Source organism: Cetorhinus maximus, chromosome 12 (assembly GCF_964194155.1).
Source record: "Cetorhinus maximus chromosome 12, sCetMax3.hap1.1, whole genome shotgun sequence".
Lineage (NCBI taxonomy): Eukaryota > Metazoa > Chordata > Chondrichthyes > Lamniformes > Cetorhinidae > Cetorhinus > Cetorhinus maximus.
Genome location: NC_135890.1, coordinates 1,007,635 through 1,030,147, shown reverse-complemented (window position 1 = coordinate 1,030,147; position 22,513 = coordinate 1,007,635). Strand labels below are relative to the sequence as shown.

Here is a 22,513-nt window from a genome sequence, read left to right as displayed (position 1 = left end):
TGATGATTTTCTCTCTGATGGAGGATGAGCATTCCTGTGACTAAGATGAGGTTTAGAGGTACGCTCACCTCTGTGTTTCACTGTCAGCGATGGACGGCTGCTAACAAGTTCCAGCACCTTCTGTGGCTTCGGCATGCTGGCTGGGAGTTGCAGTGTCTGTTCAGTGGTTGCAGTGTTGACCTGTTGTACCGTTGCCGGAGCTGGAGGCTGAGGCTCATCGCACTGCTGGCTGCTCTCTTTTACATCCTCCACTGGAGGTGTCGTGGTTACCTCCTGGGTGGTTGGCTGTCTGATTGTTGAAGGTTTCCTGGCACCTGTAACAAGAATGGACAAACCTGCTCTGCAAAGAGAGAAGAGAGTTCAGAGCTGAAGTCCCAGTCGGGATACTCTTGTTTGAGCTCTCAGGAACGTGCAGTTCTGTTTCATTTACAACAGTGGCTGTCTTGACACCTTCTGCCATTTTGAGGAGACCCAGGGCTATACAGACACCTGTGCTCAAGAGAGAAAAGCACTGCCATACCGGAGTGAGTCCAGAGTCATTTCTGTGACAGGAAATCAGATTCCTCCAGACCTATAGAGTGGTGTGTCTGTTAATCGAAGCCAGAGGTCTGTCAGGCATGGTTCTCTGTCCGATAGGACTGATACGATGGCTCCTGTATCAGTCTAATTTAAAACTAGTTAAATACCCATTGACTGAAATGTCCACATTCCAAAATGAGAAACCAAGATCTTTGACCTCATCCAAGAAGCATGGCTGTGTGTCTTCCAGGTTTGCACTCGTGGATGATCTTTGGGTTTTCTGTGTGTTTCAGAGTATTTGCCTTGCACAGTTTGCCGTAGTGACCAATCCTGTTGCACTGCCAGCGTTGGGCGGAAATTGCAGGACATTGATCTTGCTTGTGGGGCGCTTTGCTCCATAGCGTTGGCTTGGTTTCTCTGCTGGCTGGCTTGGTAATTACTTTCCCTGGCCTGGAGCATCTGTGTGTCTTTGTTGCTTAACCAGCTGAACTGTGGGTTGGCCTTTGCCCCACCGTTTATTTTCTCCACTTAAAATGGTTCTGTGCCGCTCACGGAGTTCTGACTGCCGAACTATCTGGATTGCCTTTTCCAGGGCTAGATCTTCCTTTGCTTTCATGAGGCCAGAGAGTGTGCCATCTGCTACTCCCACCACTATTCTGTCTCTGATCAGTTCATATTTTAAGGGCAGAATTTCACCCATGTTGGGCGGGCTCAGCAGGGGTGGTCAGGAAGCCGACTGCCTCCCGCAGTTGGGGCCAGAAGGTGATGTCACGCCGGCCAATTAAGGCTATCCCAGTGTGAAACTCGAGCGGCAGCACTCAAACCTGCCTGTGCAGGGTGGGAGAGGGGGGGAGAGTGCCGGGGGGGTTCAGCGGGGTGGGCGGAGTGCGAGTGAGAGCTCCTCAGGGAGATGAAGAATTATAAAGAAAAATAATAAAGAAAATAAAAATGTAATGAAACATGTCCCCTCATGTGACTCTGTCACATGAGCAGCACATGCTATTAATTAAGTTTTAAAATTTTAATTTTATTTTAATTTGCTTTTAGAAACCTTATCCTGCCCATGGATGAGGTTTCCAAAAAAATGCAAAGGCCACTTGGCCTTTTTGCCTGCCCACCAACTGTAAGGTTAAAATATTAGTTAATTGATTCTTTAATGGCCTTAACAGGCCTTTTATTTGTTGGAGTCGGCAGCATGCCCACCGACCAAACTATTGCGTGACTGCGCGTAGATGTTGGCACGCTTGGCCGACATCAATGCACGTAATTTACGCTCAATGGGTCAGGTACACACCTGCCCGCAGAGCTAAAAATTTTGCTAAAAGTCTCCGTATTTGTAACTTTCTCCCATTCTGTACAGATCATTGATAAATGAATCAACAGGTTCTTCTGGCTGCTGGACTCCCTTGTTAAATTTAGCTCCTGAGTATTTTATTGCTTCTTAGATTAAAATAAACATCAAAATATTATAGTACTTCTTTAAATGTAGATGATTCACTGATTCCCTGTCTTGCAATAAGATCGTCCGCAATTGGGACTACTGAGTAAAGCATTGTGTTAACCTACTCTGCTTCTGACTTTTTGCCTGAACCTGAAGCGACGCTGTATCTTAGAAATCTTTTCTTTCAAAGTCTCCAATTATGTGGTTGATCTGGGCCTTGGATTAATCCGAATTGAATGGAAGTGTGGAATTCCGGTCGATAGGTAAATTTTTAGAAGTGTAGGTTCTTTAGGAGCTTCCTGAGTTTCAAGATGGTGTCGCCATTCACTTGGAGACAAAGGGATTTCTCGAGCTTTCTGGTTTTGGCAGTCTCTGCTACAATGGCGATCAGGTTCAGCTTGAAAAAGGTTTCAACAAAGGGTACCTGGAGTAGCTGTCTGCAGAGTTCTCGTGCTCAGTGTTTATGTTGGAAGTCACAAATTCATCAAACTCGGGCTTTTGAACACCTTTTTCTGGGTTCAAATAGTTGTAATTTTCCCGGAGTATTTAATTTATTATTTATAAACATTTTCGGAGTGAGTTTGGACACCATGTGTTAAGACGCCAACCTGGAGATCAAGTTTTCAGCAAAGGCTTTGTTCAAACTGCACTTCTGGCTAAAATTTTAAAGGTTTCTAAAGACTTACTGCAGCCTGGAATTTTAAAAGATTTAGCCCACCCTTACAAAATCTGCTGACTCTGTGCTGTGGGAATTCCAAAGGAGCTGAATCTGATGCAGTAAGGAATTTTAAATTTCTGCCTTCAGCTTCCAAGTCTTTCTTTGGAGCTATTTATTGGCCATCTTTCCTCTGTGCCTCTGCTCTTGGAGTTTATTTTCAGGTTAGGCTGCTTTGATGATTTTTTAAAAAATCAGTGTCCAGCATTTTAATTTTTCTATGCATTTTCTGAGAGGTTTTGGGCTTTTCCACAAGCCATTACCGTATTGCAGGGTGTTAATTACAGTTCGCTAGGTCTCAAGAAGTCTTTGTAATCATAGATAGGTTAACTGTAAGGCTTTACTGATTCAGAGCTATTTGAAAATATACAGTATAGGGTGGAAGCTAGGAGCTGTCTCCATGCTTGCTGGTACACACAGCTCTGTCCAATACTCAAGTGACACTGGGTGCGGGTCATGCACTCTTTTACATCACTGTGTGGGTGGTACTGTACTCAGTCCCGCATTAACCCTTTATGTGCCAGACCCTAATACTACAGTCAGCATGGACAGGGTGATGGAAGTAATTCGAATAAAAAGTGAACTCGAACTATGGGGTTTGGGATTAGTGAAGGGTGCAGGGAGGGTGGAAGAAAGTGTCAGAGAAGTCAATCCCCGAAGTGGTGAACATGTGGATGAGGATTTCAGCAGATGGCAATTTTAGCTGGGCTATTAGTGGGCAACATCTAGGAGGGATAATAAACAATAGATCGGTTACCTGCCCACCGCCGAGCTGGTGGGGCCCGCCCGCCCGCCCACCAAGGGCAAAATTCTGCCCTGTGTTTTGATGGAGTATTTTTATGATAGTGCTCTGATGTATGTATGAACTGGGCCATAGGAAAGAAAGGCTGTCAGTTTAAAAAGAGTAATTCTCTGTCATGACCTCTCACATCATCTCAACTGGATTTCCTAAACTCCAATGGCCCTTATGCAGTAAATTTTTCAAACTTCCACTCAGTGGGGAACTGTTCTTATTGACAATGACTTCAGCAAAGTAGAAAGCTGATTGAAACCAAACATACATTCAGCTAAAGAATGACATTGATGATGACCCCACAGAAAACTGGGCAGCACAAATCAATTTCAAGAATGCATTTCTTCATTAACATGGACATTTGACACATGAGGAGGGAATAGCTTTCCCCTGTGGATGCTCAGCTGTTCAGTAACATAATCCCACCAATGTCAACACTCCTTGTAGCGGCAAAAATATCCATCCCAAATGGTCTTCAGTACCCATCTGCCCTGAGTTGATTTATTCAAACTAACCAAAAAATCATGAAACCAGAAAACAAACCAAGCTCCCAAAGCTTACCCCCACCCTAAGATCCTGTTCCCATCCTGCTATGTAGACACCAAGACATCCACATCAACAATTCTGTCGTTTTCCTCATTGTTGCTTTTATAACCACTTGCCACCTCACACCGTCAATCTATAGCACAGTCTTTGTGACTTCAGGCCCATCTTCCATCCTCCCGTCACCTCCAGTTCCCAGCTCCCCAGCTTAGTTGAGAGCGAGGGTTAGAAGACCAGAACCTTTGCTCCATGTCACAAGAACTGCCAGCAAATTCACACCCCGATTTTATGGCATTACCTCACCCCAGGCCCACCCTGACCCACTGCAGGATAAGCAGCCCTGATCCACCAGCAACCTTTAGTCTCTTTCCCATTGTGTGTTTTGCTGCCTTATTAATGGCTTCCCCCTTTCCCAGAGGTCAACCCCAGACAGGTCCACCCATCTTGTTGCATTCTCCACTCATTGTTAAGAGCAAAAGACAAGGTCAATAAATCGGTAATGGGTGAGATCCAGAGACATGCAAATTTACAGAAGGGGTGAGAGAAAGAGATAGATAGAATAACAAAGTAGAACAAAAAAGGAGAAATAAAGGGCAGAAAAAAAACAGCAGGAAAACAGAAGCATTCGAGAGCAGGCATAAAGCAGACAGTTATAGGAAGAGAGAAAGAGAAATTATTAGTTTTGTCTGTCAGTAATATTAAAACATTTTATAAATTGTCTCTGTTTTAGATGGGCAGTTGTACATTGGCCTGTACACTGATTTTTTTGGAGAAGATGCTGCAATATTTCGAAGCTTGGGTTACCGATCGACAACCAGAACAGAACATGATGACCGATTGCTGAAAGGTAATCATTTACAGTTTCTCTCAGCTGAAGCTAATACTAAATGATTGTTTGCCCAGTGATAACTGAGCACACGCAGGGTCTCTCTTATGGAGTTAATGAGCTGATAAAATCAAGATTTGATCACAGTTTTAACACAGTTGAACCCACTCGCTTGTTTTTCTGGTCCTTTTCTGTTTACAGAAATTCAGGGCAGAATTTTGCCCTTGGCCGGGATGCTCAGTGGGGGCAGTCGGGAGGTGAACTGTTGTCCACAATTGGCTCTGCACCGCAACTTTATGCGGGCCGGCCAATTAAGGCCGACACTGCCTGATCGCGAGTGGCAGTGCTTAGCACTGTCTATGTGGGGGGGGGCGGTGGGAGTGGAGCACTGTCTGTGTGGGGGGGGGGGTGGGAGTGGAGCACTGTCTATGTGGGGGGGGGGGTGGGAGTGGAGCACTGTCTGTGTGGGGGGGGGGGGGAGGGAGTGGAGCACTGTCTGTGTGGGGGGGGGGGTGGGAGTGGAGCACTGTCTATGTGGGGGGGGGGGTGGGAGTGGAGCACTGTCTGTGTTGGGGGGGGGGTGGGAGTGGAGCACTGTCTGTGTGGGGGGGGGGGGGTGGGAGTGGAGCACTGTCTGTGTGGGGGGGGGGGTGGGAGTGGAGCACTGTCTGTGTGGGGGGGGGGGTGGGAGTGGAGCACTGTCTGTGGGGGGGGGGGGGTGGGAGTGGAGCACCGTCTGTGGGGGGGGGGGGGTGGGAGTGGAGCACCGTCTGTGGGGGGGGGGGTGGGAGTGGAGCACTGTCTGTGTGGGGGGGGGGGTGGGAGTGGAGCACTGTCTGTGTGGGGGGGGGGGGGGAGGGAGTGGAGCACTGTCTGTGTGGGGGTGGGGGGTGGGGGGGTGGGGTGGGGTGGGGGGGAGTGGAGCACTGTCTGTTTGGGGGTGGGGGGTGGGGGGTGGGGTGGGGTGGGGGGGAGGGGGGGAGGAGGGGGTGCTGGGTGGGGGAGTGGAGGGCGAGCGGGCCTGGCCCGAAGCTGTGCTTCAATCTCCCTGAGGGCCCAGAGCTGCCCCAGGAGGAAACGCTGCTTAAACAAAAATGAAGAGAATAAAAGTGTCATAAACCCTGTCCCCACTTGTGACTCTGACTCTGTCACATGAGCAGGGACATGTTTTTAATTCAAGTGTGAAATTTTTATCTTATTTTTATTTGCCTCAGGAAACCCCATCCCGCCCGTCGATAAGGCTTCCTAAAAAGTGCAAAGGCCGCTTGGTGTTTTCGCCTGTCTGCCGACCGTGAGGTTGGACAGGCAGCCAAAAATTTGAAATTAATTATCTTTTTAATGGCTTTAAAAGGCCTTTTAATTGTAGGACGGCCCTCTGCCGACTCCGGCGAGTGCCCACCACACTAACTATCGCGGGACTAGGCGATGATGTCGGGACACTTGCCCGAGGTTATTGCGCGTCATTTTACACTCGGCCTGGTCGGGAATGTGCCTGCTCGCTGAGCTCAATATTCTACCCTCAGTTTGGACTTAAACATTTATTAAAAGGAATACACAGGTAAAAGAGATGGTTATTGATGTGACAGCACATTCTAGTACATATGAACATAGAAATTAGGAGCAGGAGGAGGCCACTCGGCCCTTCGAGCCTGCTCCTCCATTCAATAAGATCATGGCTGACCTGAATGTAGCCTCAGCCCCACATTCCTGCCAACCTCCAATAACCTTTCACCCCCTTGTAAATCAAGAACCTATCCAGCTCTGCCTTAAAAATATTGATAGGCTCAGCCTCCACCGCCTTTTGGAAGAGAGTTCCAAAGACTCACAACCCTCAGAGAGAAAAATAATTCTCCTCATCTCTGACTTAGATGAGTGACCCCTTATTTTTGAACAGTGACCCCTAGTTCTAGGTTCTCCCACAAGAGGAAACATCCTCTCCACATCCACCCTGTCAAGGCCCCTAAGGTCTTAAAGATTTCAATTAAGTCACGTCTTACACTTCTAAACTCCAGTGGATACAAGCCTAACCTGTCCAGCCTTTCCTTATAAGACAACCCGCCCATTCCTGGTGTTCATCTAGTAAACCTTCTCTGAACTGCTTCTAACGTATTTACATATTTCTTTAAATAAGGAGACCAGTACTGAACATAATACTCCAGATGTGGTCTCACCAGCGCCCTGTACAACTGAAGCATAGCCTCCCTACTTTTGTAATCAATTCTCTTCGCAATAAACAATGACATTCTATTAGCTTTCCTAATCACTTGCTGTAACTGCATACTAACATTTTGTGATTCATGTGGTGTTATCACGGGTAACTGCTCATTCCAGACTCAGTCAGTCAGAAAGCTGCATTGCTATACTGAGTTCAGAATAATATCCACTTTGTGTTGTGGAGGTGTGTTGGTTGGGGTGTTTTGGGGGAACTGTGTCGGTGGAAAGCTATGTCAGTCAAAGGGTGTCAAAGAAGCTGTGTAACTGCAGCGCCCCAGCATCAACCAGCACCTTTGAGAGAAACTGAGCAAAGGTTTAAAGATATAATGACTGCAGGCATGGCTACAGATAACCCCATCAATCACTCTTTTGTAACTATAGCTAACAGTATAGTTATTGGAGAATTAACCATAGCCCACAAGGGGTAATACACAATTCTCCCTGTTAGAGACAAGTGGTTACACATCTTGAGTTGCACCTCTCGACATCACGTGTGGGGCAAGGCAAGGAGGCTGTGCCCTGTGTCTTGAACCAGGCCATTGGTGTCATCCTGCACCACACTCTATAGACATCTAGCCAGTTGCACCAACTGAGCTCCAGAAAGCTGCTAACAGTTCGAGCTGCTGTAAGTTGTTGCTTCAGTCTCTCTAACGACATATACACTGTCTCCCAATAGAGGTCAGAAAATCTGGATGTGGGGACATTTTGTATGAATTTGAAACTTGCCTTGAATTTCATGGATTATATTAGTTCAGGGTTACGACAATTTATTTTGATCTGTTTACAAGATATTTGTTGATCTGTATCCATACAAATATGATGTTTCAGAGATTGAATGGAACAGAAAAAACTGTGATCTACTGGGGGAATTACAGTAACAGAATGACTCTAAAGCTGTCATTTTTACCCCAAAACAATTTGCATTCATGTTAGTTTTGCTGTCTGTTGCTTTAAAATGCGTTTTTTGCAGGCAGTGAACACTTCCTTTGAAGTCACTGCATTTCCCCATATTGATTCCCAGGTACCAACCCAGATAATCATAGGTTTCATCCCTACTTTATGACAAGTCAGTTGATTTTAGCCAAGCATGAATTACCTTAATAACAACTATTCACAGTGGCTTAGGGTGAGAAAAGGAAAGTGGGAGATGATTCCAGATCCTGATCACAATGTAGGAATCTCCCTTTGAGAGTGTAAGCAGCATGGGCTCAGAGTTGGGCTCATTGTCAGGTCTGCCTGATAAACCTGTCAGTGCTGACTAGAAGCTGACACATCAACATTAGTCACTTGGATGAAGACCCAAAGGATAATCGCTGCTGACCTTAGAATCATTCTCCAGAAGGGAGTCAGCGTTCTCAGAGGAGGAGAAGGAAGAAGAAGAAGAAGAAAGGGAGGAATTAGGGAAGGAAATTGGAGGGAAAAGGAAATCAATACAACTCAAAAACTAAACCAAAAATAAAAATACCTGGAAAAACTCAGCAGGTCTGACAGCATCTGCGGAGAGGAACACAGTTAACGTTTCGAGTCCGTATGACTCTTCAACAGAACTAAGGAAAAATAGAAAAGAGGTGAAACAACTCAAAAACTGTTACACAAAGCACCTTCTGTTAATATACAAAAGCAAAGGTGGAAACACACTACCCAGACTAGTCATCAATCTGTGTAATGTGGGGTGGAGGGGGGGTCTTAAATCATGTTATTGTGAAACTCCAGCAGCAATAATTAATTTAAATCAGGTTTTTATTTTAAATCAGAAAACTTAGAAGTCAACTCCCCTGAGATGTCCTGGTCAACTCAGAGCTATGTAACCTAATGTCTCAATTTCACATCATCAAGGAGTTCACACCTAATAGAGTGCTATTATCTTTGCTGTATTATGCTGCTGTTTGCTGCCACCATATATTGTATTATAAGTTATTTAGATGCCTCAATGAGGAGATCTTGTGACTTGTATGTTTAAAAATGAACTGTTTATTGGTAGTCGTAAACTATTCACAGATCCCAGGTTACAGTCATGCATGGTGCTACTCCATGCAGGTAGGCTGATGAGTGTTGTTTCTAGACTGTTCCCTCAGAGTCTATTACCATGTGACTCTATACATCATACCATGGGTGATGCCATTCTCCAGTCCCATGTTAACCCTTGCCCAACTCTTGCTCTGCTGAGCACCTTTACATTACAATTGCATGCAGCCACCACAACAATTTTAAGGACTATAAATGAAAATGAATATGCTAATAGAAATGTTCAGATGTGTTGCAGCATGAATACGCAGGGTAGTAAATAAATGCTTCATTCCAGCTGTTAGCAACTATAAAATTCCTGTTACCCTTCAGCACTTCAGAACCAGTACCGGTAGCTATCAAAATATATTAACATCAATATTACAGTCAGTGCATTTGTAACACATTATCACAAAATTAATACAAAACATTATGATACTTTAACATGAAAGGTTACATTGACAAAGCAATATAAATGACTATTGCAATATTTTAGGTCTGGATATCATCTAAAATTATAATGTAAAATTAATAATGACCTGAAAATGGTAATATTTAACTATTATTGGTGTCTCTCTGTGGGAGTAATGTTAACAATCCCCAGAGAGTTCCACATAAAAGACCAGAATTATTAATCAGAAATAACTTGGCAACAGAAAAATCTTGACTGACTGTCCAGAAGTCTTTGATCATAAAGAGCAGTCCGTGCATGTCCTTGAAGTAGATCACTTGTCCAGCTCTGACTAAATTCATTTCCACACACATGCACATGTGGCCATATTTACTTATAAAATTAATTTTCCATCAGCAGGTTTCAGTTTATAATCCATCAATGTCATCGAAAGACCCACAGAAAACTCTTCCTTTTCTTTTTCATTTTGTTCATTTATTTTATGCAGTATTTTCTGTACATGTTCCTTTGAACCTCATTGTATTTGAGAAACAGAACCATCAACCCAGAGGGGTACAAAGCCTTCATAATTTACAAAGTTAACACTCAAATCCACTCTGCCCTTTGCTGCCTGGTTCCTCCTTGACCCTCCTGCATTTTTTCTGAGACCAATGGGTCCATCTGTCACTTTCTCAGGCACATGCAATCAATACCAGTTTGAAAAACCAGCTTCCGTCAATCTCGGATACATTTACACTAACAACCATAATGAGTCTTTTTTTCTTAAAAAAAGGACACCTCTTCCTTTTATAAAAAAACAGAATATTTGGAACATTTACTCAAGATGTAGTAAATTCCTTAAAATACTTAGAATATTTTAAAATATTCCTTAAAACGTTTAAACAATGTAAGTTCCTCTCTAAAATAGTACTTCAAGGTTTCAGCACTCTGCTACCAATCTAGTAAACCTCTTCTACACCTACTGTAAGACCTCGACATAAATGTTCCCAATCAGTCAGTGTCATGTTCCATGACATTGTACGGGAAGGAACAGGTCAAGCCAGGGTGAGGTGGCAATGTGTAACAGAATCTGGCATCGTCTCTAGTCACCCAGATGAGGGGAATTCTCCACTTGCATAAGCACGAGTTTGAAAGGAATAGAAAGTTACGCTGACAGGTGAGATGATATAACATTGGCGGAGGTTTGTGTAGAGTATAAACACCAACATTGATCAATGTACTGAGTGGCCTTTTTCTGTGCGGTACATACTATGCAATTCCTATCTAAAACAACCAGGAACTGACTGGCCTAACACTGAGTTCTCAATTAATTTTATAAGGATCTGCACCTGTTCTTGCTAGATACAGGTTCAGAATTGGATTCAGTCCCATCGTGTTAGGAGGTTATCTCCAATCTGTGAACATGTCTGAAGAGACTCCACTCCAGGAATAAACCCTTGCAAGTGGCCCCGTTTTAATTAATCTTGCTGTCAATAATTTTATTTTAAAAAAAACCTTAAACCTATTGACTTTATTTCATGAAGTGCAGCAGGAATGGAGGAAAAGTCTTCTTGAGGTTTGTTTTACATTTTGGAAATTTGTAAACAGCTGTGCTTTGATCTAGTTGAGCACATAGTAACATTATGTAAAGCAGAATGCTTTCTCAGCTTCAAAGGCATGTCTGATACTCCTCAGAAACAAAGCAATTTGTTAACATTGAGCTTTATTCACACATCACTCAGAGCTATCTGAACTGACCTTTACAAAGTCAACAAATTTCTAGCTAGGCAGGGTCTGATTCATGTATTTAATGTTTTATCAGCACATTCGTTTTCTCGCTGTTTATTGATATAAAAAAACACTTTGTTCTGTAACACTTTATCTTGGAGAGCTGGTATTGTCTTTTGAAGTTAAAGCAGGTGGGGCTGAATTTTCCTGGCCCTGTGGAGATGGGTTTGGAGGTAAGTGGGGGGGAGGGAAAATAAGAGGAAACAGTCTCAGGGTGGCTCCCTGTTACCTTCCTGCCTCCAACAGTGCTGGGCTGGGAACAAAGTCGGCTACCCAATCCACAAAGGTGGATAAACAATTAAGCCAATTAAAGCCCCACTGAGGAGTTATTTTCCAAAGACCAGGGAGGTTTCCTGATGTCGGAGCAGCCTACACCACCCACCATCTTCCCCCAGCACTGGGTGCAGAACCCAACAGTTTCTTAGAGGCTGTCTCAAGGCAGCAGGTCAGGTGGTCATCAGGGCCAGAGGCTCCAGGCCACAGTGAAGTTGCCAGGGTGAAAGGTCACAGCCAATCCTGTAGAGGTCCTTCCCCTCCACACTGATGGCTCTATCAGCTGTGGGCCTCTTCATTCTCAAATTTGTACAGGCTGTCCAAAATTGCTTCCATGTTGGTCACTTGTGTGTCTCAGTAATGCCCAGTAGTCTTGATGGGACTGCCTGTGCTGTGGGTGCAGTGATTGGGCTTGCTGCCTATGGAACTGGTCTGCTGTTTTTAACAGAAAAGTAAGCACAGAGATGGCCAAGTCAGGGGCCAGGCCTCCTGGGAGTTGCACTCACAGGTGCTCTGACAACATAAGCATACTCAGGACACCATAGAATCCTGAAGCCAGGATCCCAACACCCGGTGGAGAATGTAGCCCATGATCTCTGGGACGGTTTTTCCCAGTTACACCACCTGTAGCACCTCAGTAAGTTCACTCTTGAACATTAACCCAGGCAACCTAATAGTTTACAGTTCACTATTTGGAAGTTCAACCTGTTGTGTAGGTAACCTGTGCTTTTCGGCATTATTATTCAAATGTTACAAATGGTTAAATTGACTGCGTTCCACGATTTTTTATTTCTTTCATAAAGAGTGTGAACGACCTAAAATAATTTCCAGTAATAGTTGTGGAGGAAATGAAGGACAGAATCTTCCAGTCCCATCAGCAAAGGGAATCATGGCCGGCTTAATTTGGCGTGAGGTAAAAAATAAGTTTCCCGATGGCAGATAAACTGTTCTCCTGATTTTCAAAGTGGGTTTAAGCTTCCCAATGAGCAGTATCAGGAACTCCATTTGCATATATTAGCATATCCTGAATGCTCATTAAATGGCCTCAGCAGAATCAAGTTCCCCCTCCAGTCTAAATTCCCCGTCAACAGGTAATTCGAACATTCTGTTTTACAACACCTGGCACACACCTGGCAAGCTTTACTTTATCCACGACGCTGAGGTCAGGAGATGCCTTCCCGTTAATCCTGTTAATCCTTTACTCTTTCATATCGGATGCTGGTGGCAGGAGCTGGGCACAGGAGGCAGGACCAGCAGGGAAGGGTGGAACTGAGGCAGGTCTGGGGTGGTGGTGAGGGAGTGAGGGGAGGACCGGAGGGGAAGAGTAACAAGGACACAAGACCAGGAGGTGGAAAGGACCAGAGGGGAAGGGTGAAGAAGGTCTGAAGATGAGTCATAAAGGCTTGAAACATTGACTCTGTTTCTCTCTCCACAGATGCTGCCAGACCGGCTGAGTTTTTCCAACATTTTCTGTTTTTATTTCAGATTTCCAGCATCTGCAGTATTTTGCTTTCATTTTAGTGAATAACTTCAGACTTGTCCACCTTGTAATCCATCGGCCATCTTGTTACCCACTCACTCAACCTGTCTCAGCCTGTGTCCTCGCCACAGCTTCCCTTTCCACCCAGCTCAGTACCATCAGCAAACTTTGATATATTATCCTCTGCCTCTTCATCTAAATCATTAATGTAGATTGTAAATAGCTGAGGCCCCAGCACTGATCCTTGTGGCACTCCACTATTCACTACCTGCCAACTTTAAAAAGCCCCATTTATGCCCACTCATTTTTCTATCTGTTAACCAATCCTCTATCCATGCTAATATATTACCCCCAACTCCATGAGCCCTTAACTTGCCTATTAACCTTTTATGTGGCACTTTATTGAAAGCCTTTTGCAAATCCAGGTATACCATATCTACTGGTTCCCCATGTATCTACTCTACTAGTTACATCCTCAAAAAACTCCAATAAATATGTTAAACAAGATTTCCCTTAGTAAAGCCATGATGACTAAAAAAGGGCCTGTCACCAATTGACACAGGTCCAGGAACAGCAACAGTCTGAGCAGCAAGAGGGAGCAGATCCCCTGGATATGAGCAAAAGGCAATGCCACAGGGCACCTTCACTTGTCCAGGGATGTGCTAGCTCACATTTGCTAGCTTCTCCAGGAAGAACTGTGGCTGCAAGGACTTGAAGGGCATCCTAAGCGAGTGGCATTGAAGGTCACCCCACACCGAACATTTTTGCAAGTGGTTCCTTCCAGGGATCCAATGGGTCCTGTGCAAGATCTGAGCCTACTCTAGAATGTGCACCCACCCACAGCTGGAGACTGGATGCAGCCTCACTGGGTTCTTGGGGGAGGCTGTCCTCACCTTCTGCACGGGCATGGTCACACTGCTTGCCTGCTTCTCAAAGCTACTGAGGAGAACAAGTTCTGCCAATCCCCCCCTGCTCTTGGCCCACTCGTGTTTGTTATGCATGATCTTGTTCTGCAGAAAGACACAAAGGTTGATTGTGAGGCCATTGGGTGAATGAACTGTTCAGGGGCGTACATGCCTATTGCAGCTGCTGAGACACCCCCAGTAAGTGATTAAGAAGCTGTTTGTCCAGGGAGGCAATATGGGATGGAGAGGTTAACGTGGTTGGCACACATTCAATACTAATGTCCCATCATTCACTGCTGATGCCCACACATTTAGTGCTGATGTCCAATCTGCTGGTTGTGTGAGACATTCCTGTGCAGCCTAACCCTTAGACTGCCTGATGTCCTTATGAGAGACAGTTTGGAGTCAGTAGACAATTCACTTACCTTCCTGAAGCATAGCAGATCATTCATCTTTTTCCTGCACTGCAGGATGGTCCTTTGTTTTCCACTGGTGCTAACCACCCCAGCGGCCTCCTCCTAGGCCAGCATGGTCAGGTGGCAGGGCCTCCTGCTGCCAGCCTCAGGAAAGAGGACCTTCCGCCTTTCCTGGACAGGCTTGAAGGGAATCCCCAGGGAGGTCTCACTAAACTGTGGAGCCAAAGGTTGTTTCCTTCACTAGGACATTTCTCTTGCTTGGTAATGTGGAGCTCCAGCCCTGCATTGAGTAAGTGACTGTCCGGGTGCCCTTTAAATATGGCGCCAGGACTTTCTACCCCATGAGGTAATGGTGGAGGCGGGGGGGGGAACTTTCTGCCTGCCTCACCACGAGAGCCGCTCAGCTTCTAGCAGATACATAATGAATAGGCTGAACAGCAGAAGATCCCACGTGTTCAGTTCTCCCACTGCCCTGCGGGAATCACCCCGACTTTCCCACCTGCCATCGAACTTAGACTTCAGAACGGACGATTCTGGCGAAAGATTTGTGCTGGAATATCAAGATCTGTGATTGAAGCTGATATCATTTCATACCTAATCACAGTTAACTCATTGATCTGTCTGCTGGAGATTACTGTGCTAGTTTTACTTGTTAACTTTGTTTTATTCAGTTTAAAACTTTACAAACATCAGTAAGATACATCACCTTTATAAGGCTTCATATTCTCCAAGATTCTTGGCATTAGACATATATTCAACATACAATGAGGATTATGCGTATTAAAATTTCAGTAAGGGCAAAATAAAGAAATACAAGCAAATATATATGGGTGATTTTATATTCTGTACATTTCCAGTTCTCAAACTTTGCCATGTTGCTAAGGAACAAGATCATCTGAATCACATTGAGGTAGGAATACCTCAAGCAAATGGCCTCATTATTTCAACTGTGGAATATTATAGACACAATTCAATGTTTTAGAAGATTTTTCTGAATATTTTTAATGTTAACACAGAGCTGGTCATCAATTCTTTAACATTAAAATTAAACCATGTGGATGTTAGTCAGTGAATAGACTATAATCTTGATCTGAGTGACAATTAGAACATTAGACTCCATCAGCCAATGAGCAGTCATATAGCAGGGAAAATTGTAAAGCATCAACATTAGGTTTAAGTGTTGAAAGGATGAATGACAAGAGCTCCCAGCACATAGGTTGTCCATCCTGACTGACCACATCTGGAAGATCCACCTGGAGTGTGTCTTTAAAATAGTATTTTTTCTAATATGTCACTAATATGAATAATTATATTTTCTGACAGAACCCAAGTTTGTGGCAGCTCACCTGATTGCTGATAACGATGACAGAGATGATGACAAAGTGTACTTTTTCTTCACTGAGAAGGCCTTAGAAACTGAGGGAGGGAGCACTGTCATCTACTCCAGAGTGGGACGACTATGTGCTGTAAGTGAAATGATGTAATTCCACAACTGGGAGACATTGACAATGTTCATCACACACACACTAAAATAACCCACCAGGCTTTGTATCAAAATTTAAACTTTACAATTCATTTAAGTTTATAAATTAACTTTTTAAAAAGTGAATGAAAGGAAAATGAAGGAAAAGGAAAAGGAAAACTGCATCATTAACCTAAACCAATAGAAGTACCATCAACAATTGGAAAAAACATTATTGGCCGTAACCTCTGCGCTCCCCAGCGTTGGATTTGGGGGTTACCCCAAAGATGCGCTGGGGAATCTCTCTCGGAAGTTCCCAGGTTAAGGATTTGCACAGCAATTGCCCAGAAGCGCAAACTTCCTCTGGACAATTGCGCTGCATTGAGAACCATCCGAAAGTGCAGTTTAAATCGCAAACTTCGGATGGTTCCGCCAGGGTTACACCAATAGTTACCCAGAAAAAGTTAGAAGAATTAAAACCTCTGCTAACTTCGGGGTAACTATTCTAAAGACCCAGACCGATCCCCACATGGGACTCCCCCCACAGCCCCAACCCCCCCAGGGGACTACCCCACCCCTGACTAAGCAGTCCCCCCACGGTATCCCCCACCCGCTGACCCCCCATGGTAATCTCCCCCACTCGCACATGACCCCTCAACTGACACCCACTCCCGCAGGCCCAACTGGTACCCTCGGTCCAAACCCCACCACCGCCTCCATGTCCAACCCACACCCCCCAAAATTTCACCCCCCACCCCCCACATGCCCAGCCTGCTCCACCCCCCTCCGATGTCTGATCCCCCAGCCCCTGCTGATGTCTGACCCCCCCCTCAAATGTCCAAGCCCCCAACCCCACCGAATGTCTGGCCCGCTGCACCCCCTCCCGATGGCTGACCACCCTCACACCACCCCCAATGTTCAACCCCCTCCACCCATCCCCACCCAACCTCCAAACGCGCCCCAAATCCTTTTCACTTACCTTAGACTCTTACCCTCTCCCTGGCCTGTCAATTTCAATGGGACCTTTAACCTGACCTGCTTTATGGCAGCTACTGCTGTAAAATGGAGGTGTGTCCTCCTTCAATTCAACGGTGACGGACTTCGATGCTGGATCTTGCCCGGCCTGAGTTGGAAGGTTGGGTGTGACAGACACGGAAGAAATTTGGTGTAGGTAAGTGGGCACAGAGTGGCAATCCGATACTGGTTGTTACTCCGAGGAACTTACAGCCCTATCATTTCTCCACATTCATTCTCTCCCCAAAGAACCTAAACAAAATGAATTTCAAATACAGAATAATACCAATTCCAGCCATCTCGCCATTACCCCACTTTCAATTTCCTTTCAAAAACAAAACAGGAAATGTCTTTTTCCTTGTCCACTTTTTACTTTATAAAAAGCTTTTCAAGATCTGTAGCATTTATTAGTAATTCTTTATCCGTGGGGAGCACAGGACTAGTATTACTTTACAGTTAAGAACATAGGATCATAAGGAATAGGAGCAGGAGTAGGCTATTCAGCCCATCGAGCCTGCTCTGCCATTCAGGAAGGTCACGGCTGATCTAATTGTGGTACTAACTCAACTTTCCTGTCTAGTTGTTCTCCATAACCCTTGGCCCCTTTATCAATAAAGAATCAGTCTAACGTGACCTTGAATAGATTCAAAGACCCAGCCTCCACTGCTCTCTGGGGAAGAGAATTCCAAACATTAACAATTCTGAGAAGAAACTCCTCCTCAGTGGCCATGGCTGACAGCTCCAGGAAGACAGGATTTCCACCTCAGAGGCCCTTGATCCAAGGGAAGGCCCACTACTGCCCAGTAAAATGCCTGACTGGCACTTACTATGGCAGGCCTTCCTGAATAGAGGTGATTCGGGGCTGTTGCTAGCTTGACAGCCGACAGGTGACATCCCATCACTTGGATTAAAGTTGGTCAGTCATTGGTGAATTCAACAACAACAACTGTAAGAAATTGGAGTCTTTAATAAACTAATATTTTCTGCATAGTATAGAACTCTTAGGAGATTAGCTTAGCAGCATTGATTCTCTCTGGAAAGGCAATTTCTAAACAGGTGACAATTCTAAACAGTCCCTGGAAATGTTACAGTCACTTGATTCAGTCCTCCATGTTGACATTCCTAAGTTGGTAGGATGGCTTCTTATGTACCCCCTTTATCTATGTGAGTGTTCAGAAAGGGCAGGAAATGACCTTCAGCATTATATAAACTAAAAAGCTGACCTCGAGTAGGGTGACGAACAGGGTGGGTGGTAACTACCCTGACATTTTGAGTACCTGTCCTCTATCTATTGGTCAGACAGGTTTGAATAGATGATTGACACTGTGTAAGCGACCAGGCCCCTGAGAAAGGGTATTAACAAGTGTTCAGGGACAGGGGATAGTGCTCATCAGGCAGTTGCCTGCTTCCGATGGGAGAGGGAGCAGAGGAGGAGGAAGACTGAGAGAAGAGTTCCCCAACAGTTCGACTAGAGAGCTGATATCACAAATGACTGAGATCAACACTTGTACCAACTGCCTGTTCATGCTCAGGAGCCTGTAAACTGCTCTCAACTGTTACAGCTTGTATACTTTTTCTGTCTAATTAAATAATGCAGCATATCTAAATTGTTGCTTCTTAAAACATTTATTAAACTATCTTAAAATTACTTACAAATGGTCAACTTGCCTATCTTGGATATCTTTGTCCCCAAGTTCAAAAAAATTTATAGACAACTTATATCTATATCGCACCTTTAACATAAGGAAATGTCTCATGATGCTTTGCAGGAGCATTATAAAACAAAAGATGATACCAAGCCACATTAGGAGATATTAGGTCAGAGATCAAAAGTTTGGTCAAAGAGGCAGGTTTTTAAAAAGTGTCTTAAAGGAGGAAAGTGAGGTGGAGAGGCAGAGAGATGTAGGGAGGGAATTGGCATGGCAACCAATGATGGAGCAATTATCACTGGGAAAACACAATAGGCCAGAATTAAAGGAGTGCAGATATCTCAAAGAGTTGTTGGGCTGGTGGACATTACAGAGATAGAAACATGAGCGGCCAAGGAAAGATTTGAAAACAGGGATGAGAATTTTAAAATCAAGGCAATGATTGACCAAGAACCAATGTAGGTCAGTCAGCACAGAGTGAAGGGGGAATGGGACATTCTGGCAGGCATTGTCCATATGTGTTGGAGTGAGCTGGTCAGTGGCAATGGAAACATCACTTCTCTTCTAGTTTATTTCTACTATAGTGTTACTTCTTTCAGGCAGAATTGCCATCCCTTTGAAATGAGATGTTCAAACTATCTGCTCCAATATTTATCTTTTAATCAACATCAGAAAAGCAGGTCATCTGGTCACTTCCACCTTGCTGTTGTTGGGATCTTGCGGTGTACAAATTGGCTGCTACATCTTCTTCATTAAAACAGCAATTTCACTTCATTCGCAGTAAAACGCTTTGAGGCATCTTGAGGTTTAGAAATGCAAATCTCTTCTCTCCAAATCTGGAGCATAGCTGCCTCTTTGAAAGAGGCACTGAAATTTGGAATTAATACAATGCCACATTTCAAAATACAGAACTATATAACAATCTCCTTCTTCAATATTCTGTGACACTATGTTTTGCTTTATTTGTCGTTATGGTAACTCCTGAAAGTTTTATGTAGCTTACCATCTACTCTGCTTGTAGATTAAATGCACTGCAGGAATTCACCAAGGCCCCTTAGACAGCACCTTCCAAACCCATGACCTCTACCATCTAGAAGGACAAGGGCAGCAGATAGATGGGAACACCATCACCTGGAAGTTCCCCTCCAAGCCACTCACCATCCTGACTTGGAAATATATCACCGTTCCTTCACTGTCACTGGGTCAAAATCCTGGAACTCCCTCCCTAACAGCATATGGACTGCAGTGGTTCAAACTCTTTTCGAGTTATCAACAGTCACAGATTGCAACTCTTTCGAGTACAATCACAGTTCTTGGTTTCCGGGAGTGGGACATGAACCCACGACCCTCTGATTCAAAGGCGAGGGCGCTATGAACTGAGCCACAGCTGACACCTCCTGCAGTGGTTCAAGAAGGCAGCTCACCACCACCTTCTCAAGGGGCAATTAGGGATGGGCAATAAATGCTGGCCATCAGCACCTCTCCAAGAAGATCAGAGCAAATCATTTCATTACAAGGATTAGTGAACAACAAACTAAGGATTCCTGTCAGAATTACACCATCAGGAATCAGAATATTCTTGTCTGTATGTGACAAACTGTATTCCCTCTAGAAAACTGGAATTCACTTAAACTACATCTCCAATATTCACAGCCAAGAATTTATATTGACACCAGAATGAACCAATCACCACTATCGAAATAGTTTATTCAGAGCTGATCTGTGTACAACTAATTATAATGACAAATGCTTTTGTTGAATGAATTAGCTTTTAATTTTGAACAGCCCTCTGTCCTTTATCAGTACAACTGCAGCATTCATTAATCCACTTTTCATTCGCAAGAATAATGAGTTTCATTAGAAGGATAAAAATAAATCATGTTGATGATTCCTTGATGAGGATATTGATGTGTTAATTTATTGATGTGTTTCTCCTCAGAATGACATTGGAGGGCAACGAGTGTTAGTGAATAAATGGAGCACTTTCATCAAAACCAGACTGCTCTGTTCAGTGATGGGACCTAATGGGATTGACACACATTTTGATGAAATGGGTAACTATTATACCATGATTGCTAGCAACATAAATGAAATTCATGTGATATTTTAAAAAATACAACGGCCTGATTATAGAATCAGTGTATCCAACGAGTAGTGACAAAAAATACCTTTGAATAACTTTAATATTGGGCTTAGTAAGAATAAAAATAAAACTTGCATTTCTTTAGTGCCTTTCATGACTTTGATGTTCCAAGTGCTTAGCCAATGAAATATTTTTCAAATGTAACCATTGCTGTAAAGTAGGAAACACAGCAGCCAATCAGTGTGCAGCAAACTCAGTGACATCAATGTGATAATGACCAGGTAATTGGTTTTAGCAATGAGGCTTAAATATTGGCTAGGACACCAATAGAATGCTAATGATTTTTCTGATCTCTGATACACAGGCTTCAAACAGCCAGCAGAGACCTCAAAACGAATGTGCCAGCTTTGCTGAGGCCAGTGACTGGGAGGATACAATAACATATAAAACATTAATCTTAGCAAATCCAGAAAATTGATTGTAAAGCTATTGGCAGCTGCAAAACACCAATGTTTCATGAGTCATAGCGCTGCCATATCACTAAAGCCAGCGTAAAAATCATAAGATTACAAAAAATAGGAGCATAAGTGGCCATTTGGCCCCTTGAGCCTGCATCATTAATTTGTTCTCCCTTAGTCTGAAGTGTAGATGCCAACAGCACTGTCCCAGATCTCCACAATCATACCACTTAATTTAAGCCTCATGACTTATTGCTTTTATTCTTCCTCTTTTAATAGTATTGACTCCAGACAATGGAAAGCATCATGTGCCGGCTGTTTTAACTCGGGCTAAGAGCAATTTCTGAGGTTTATCAAATTGTAAGATTCTACAAAAGCAAAAACTTTCACTGATACTTTAACTGATATTCTGAATCCAACATGATAGAGTTCATAACACAGAATTCATTTAATTGAATTTTAGAAGTACAATCTTAGGAAGATTAGCCTCCATGCAATTTTCAAGGGCACTTAGGGATGGGCAATAAGTGCTGGTCTTGCCAGTGATGGACACATCTCATGTTGGGTTTCAAAAATAAAGCTCACCATTGTAATGTGACACTAAATGATCGAACTCTGAATTGAAACAACCACCAGCACCTGTACTGTTTATTTTCAGCCTCTGTTGCCTCTGGAGATGGAGTTATTCATTACAAACCAGAAAAAAAGACAGTGGCAGGAGATGACTCACACAGCAGGGGGATTGGAAGCAATGCTCCACATCTACTTTAAATCAATCACATTCTGATATAATGGGCACCCTGCTAACTTTGGAAAAAGGAAAGCTGATGGTCAAATGTTTAGAGAAAACAACAGCAATTTCTGTCACATTTTCAGTCCTACATATATTAAAGTATCATAGCCTAAGTTATCTGGCCAACCAATTTGGACCTAATGAAGAAAAAAGTGAAATACAGCAGATGCTGGAAATCTGAAACTACTACCCTTTCAGGCAGTGAGTTCCAGACCCCCACAACCCGCTACGTGAATTTTTTTCCCCCATCTCCCCTCTAATCTTCCTACCAATCACTTTAAATCTATGCCCCCTAATCACTGACCTCTCTGCTAAAGTAAATAGGCCCTTCCCATCCACTCTATCCAGGCCCCTCACAATTTTGTACATTTCAATCAAATCTCCCTTCAGCCTCCTCTGTTCTAAGGAGAACAATCCCAGCCTGTCCAATCTTTCCTCATAGCTGCAACTTTCCAGTCCTGGCAACTTCCCTGTGAATTTCCTCTGTAACCTCTCAAATGCAATTACATCCTTTCTGTAATGAGGTGACCAGAACTGCACACTTATCTCAAGTTGTGGCCTAACTAATGTTTTATATAGTTCCAGCATAACCTCCCTGCTCTTATATTCTATGCCTCGGCTAATAAAGGAAAGAATTCCATATGCCTTCTTAACCACCTTATCAACCTTGGAGAGGTGGTGGCATAGTGGTATTGTCACTGGACTGGTAATCCAGATACCCAGGGTAATGTTCTGGGGACCTGGGT

At 43.9% G+C, this 22,513-nt stretch overlaps 1 protein-coding gene across 1 annotated transcript in view; it reads left to right on the top strand.

The window, feature by feature from the left end:
• The window catches only part of LOC144687260 (semaphorin-3E-like), a 307,033-nt gene that overhangs the window by 204,738 nt on the left and 79,782 nt on the right, over positions 1-22,513 (top strand). The window contains exons 6-8 of the mRNA XM_078553107.1: positions 4,742-4,858; positions 15,632-15,774; positions 20,373-20,487. Of these exons, the coding sequence (XP_078409233.1) occupies positions 4,742-4,858; positions 15,632-15,774; positions 20,373-20,487 (375 nt within the window). The remainder of the gene's footprint in view (positions 1-4,741; positions 4,859-15,631; positions 15,775-20,372; positions 20,488-22,513) is intronic.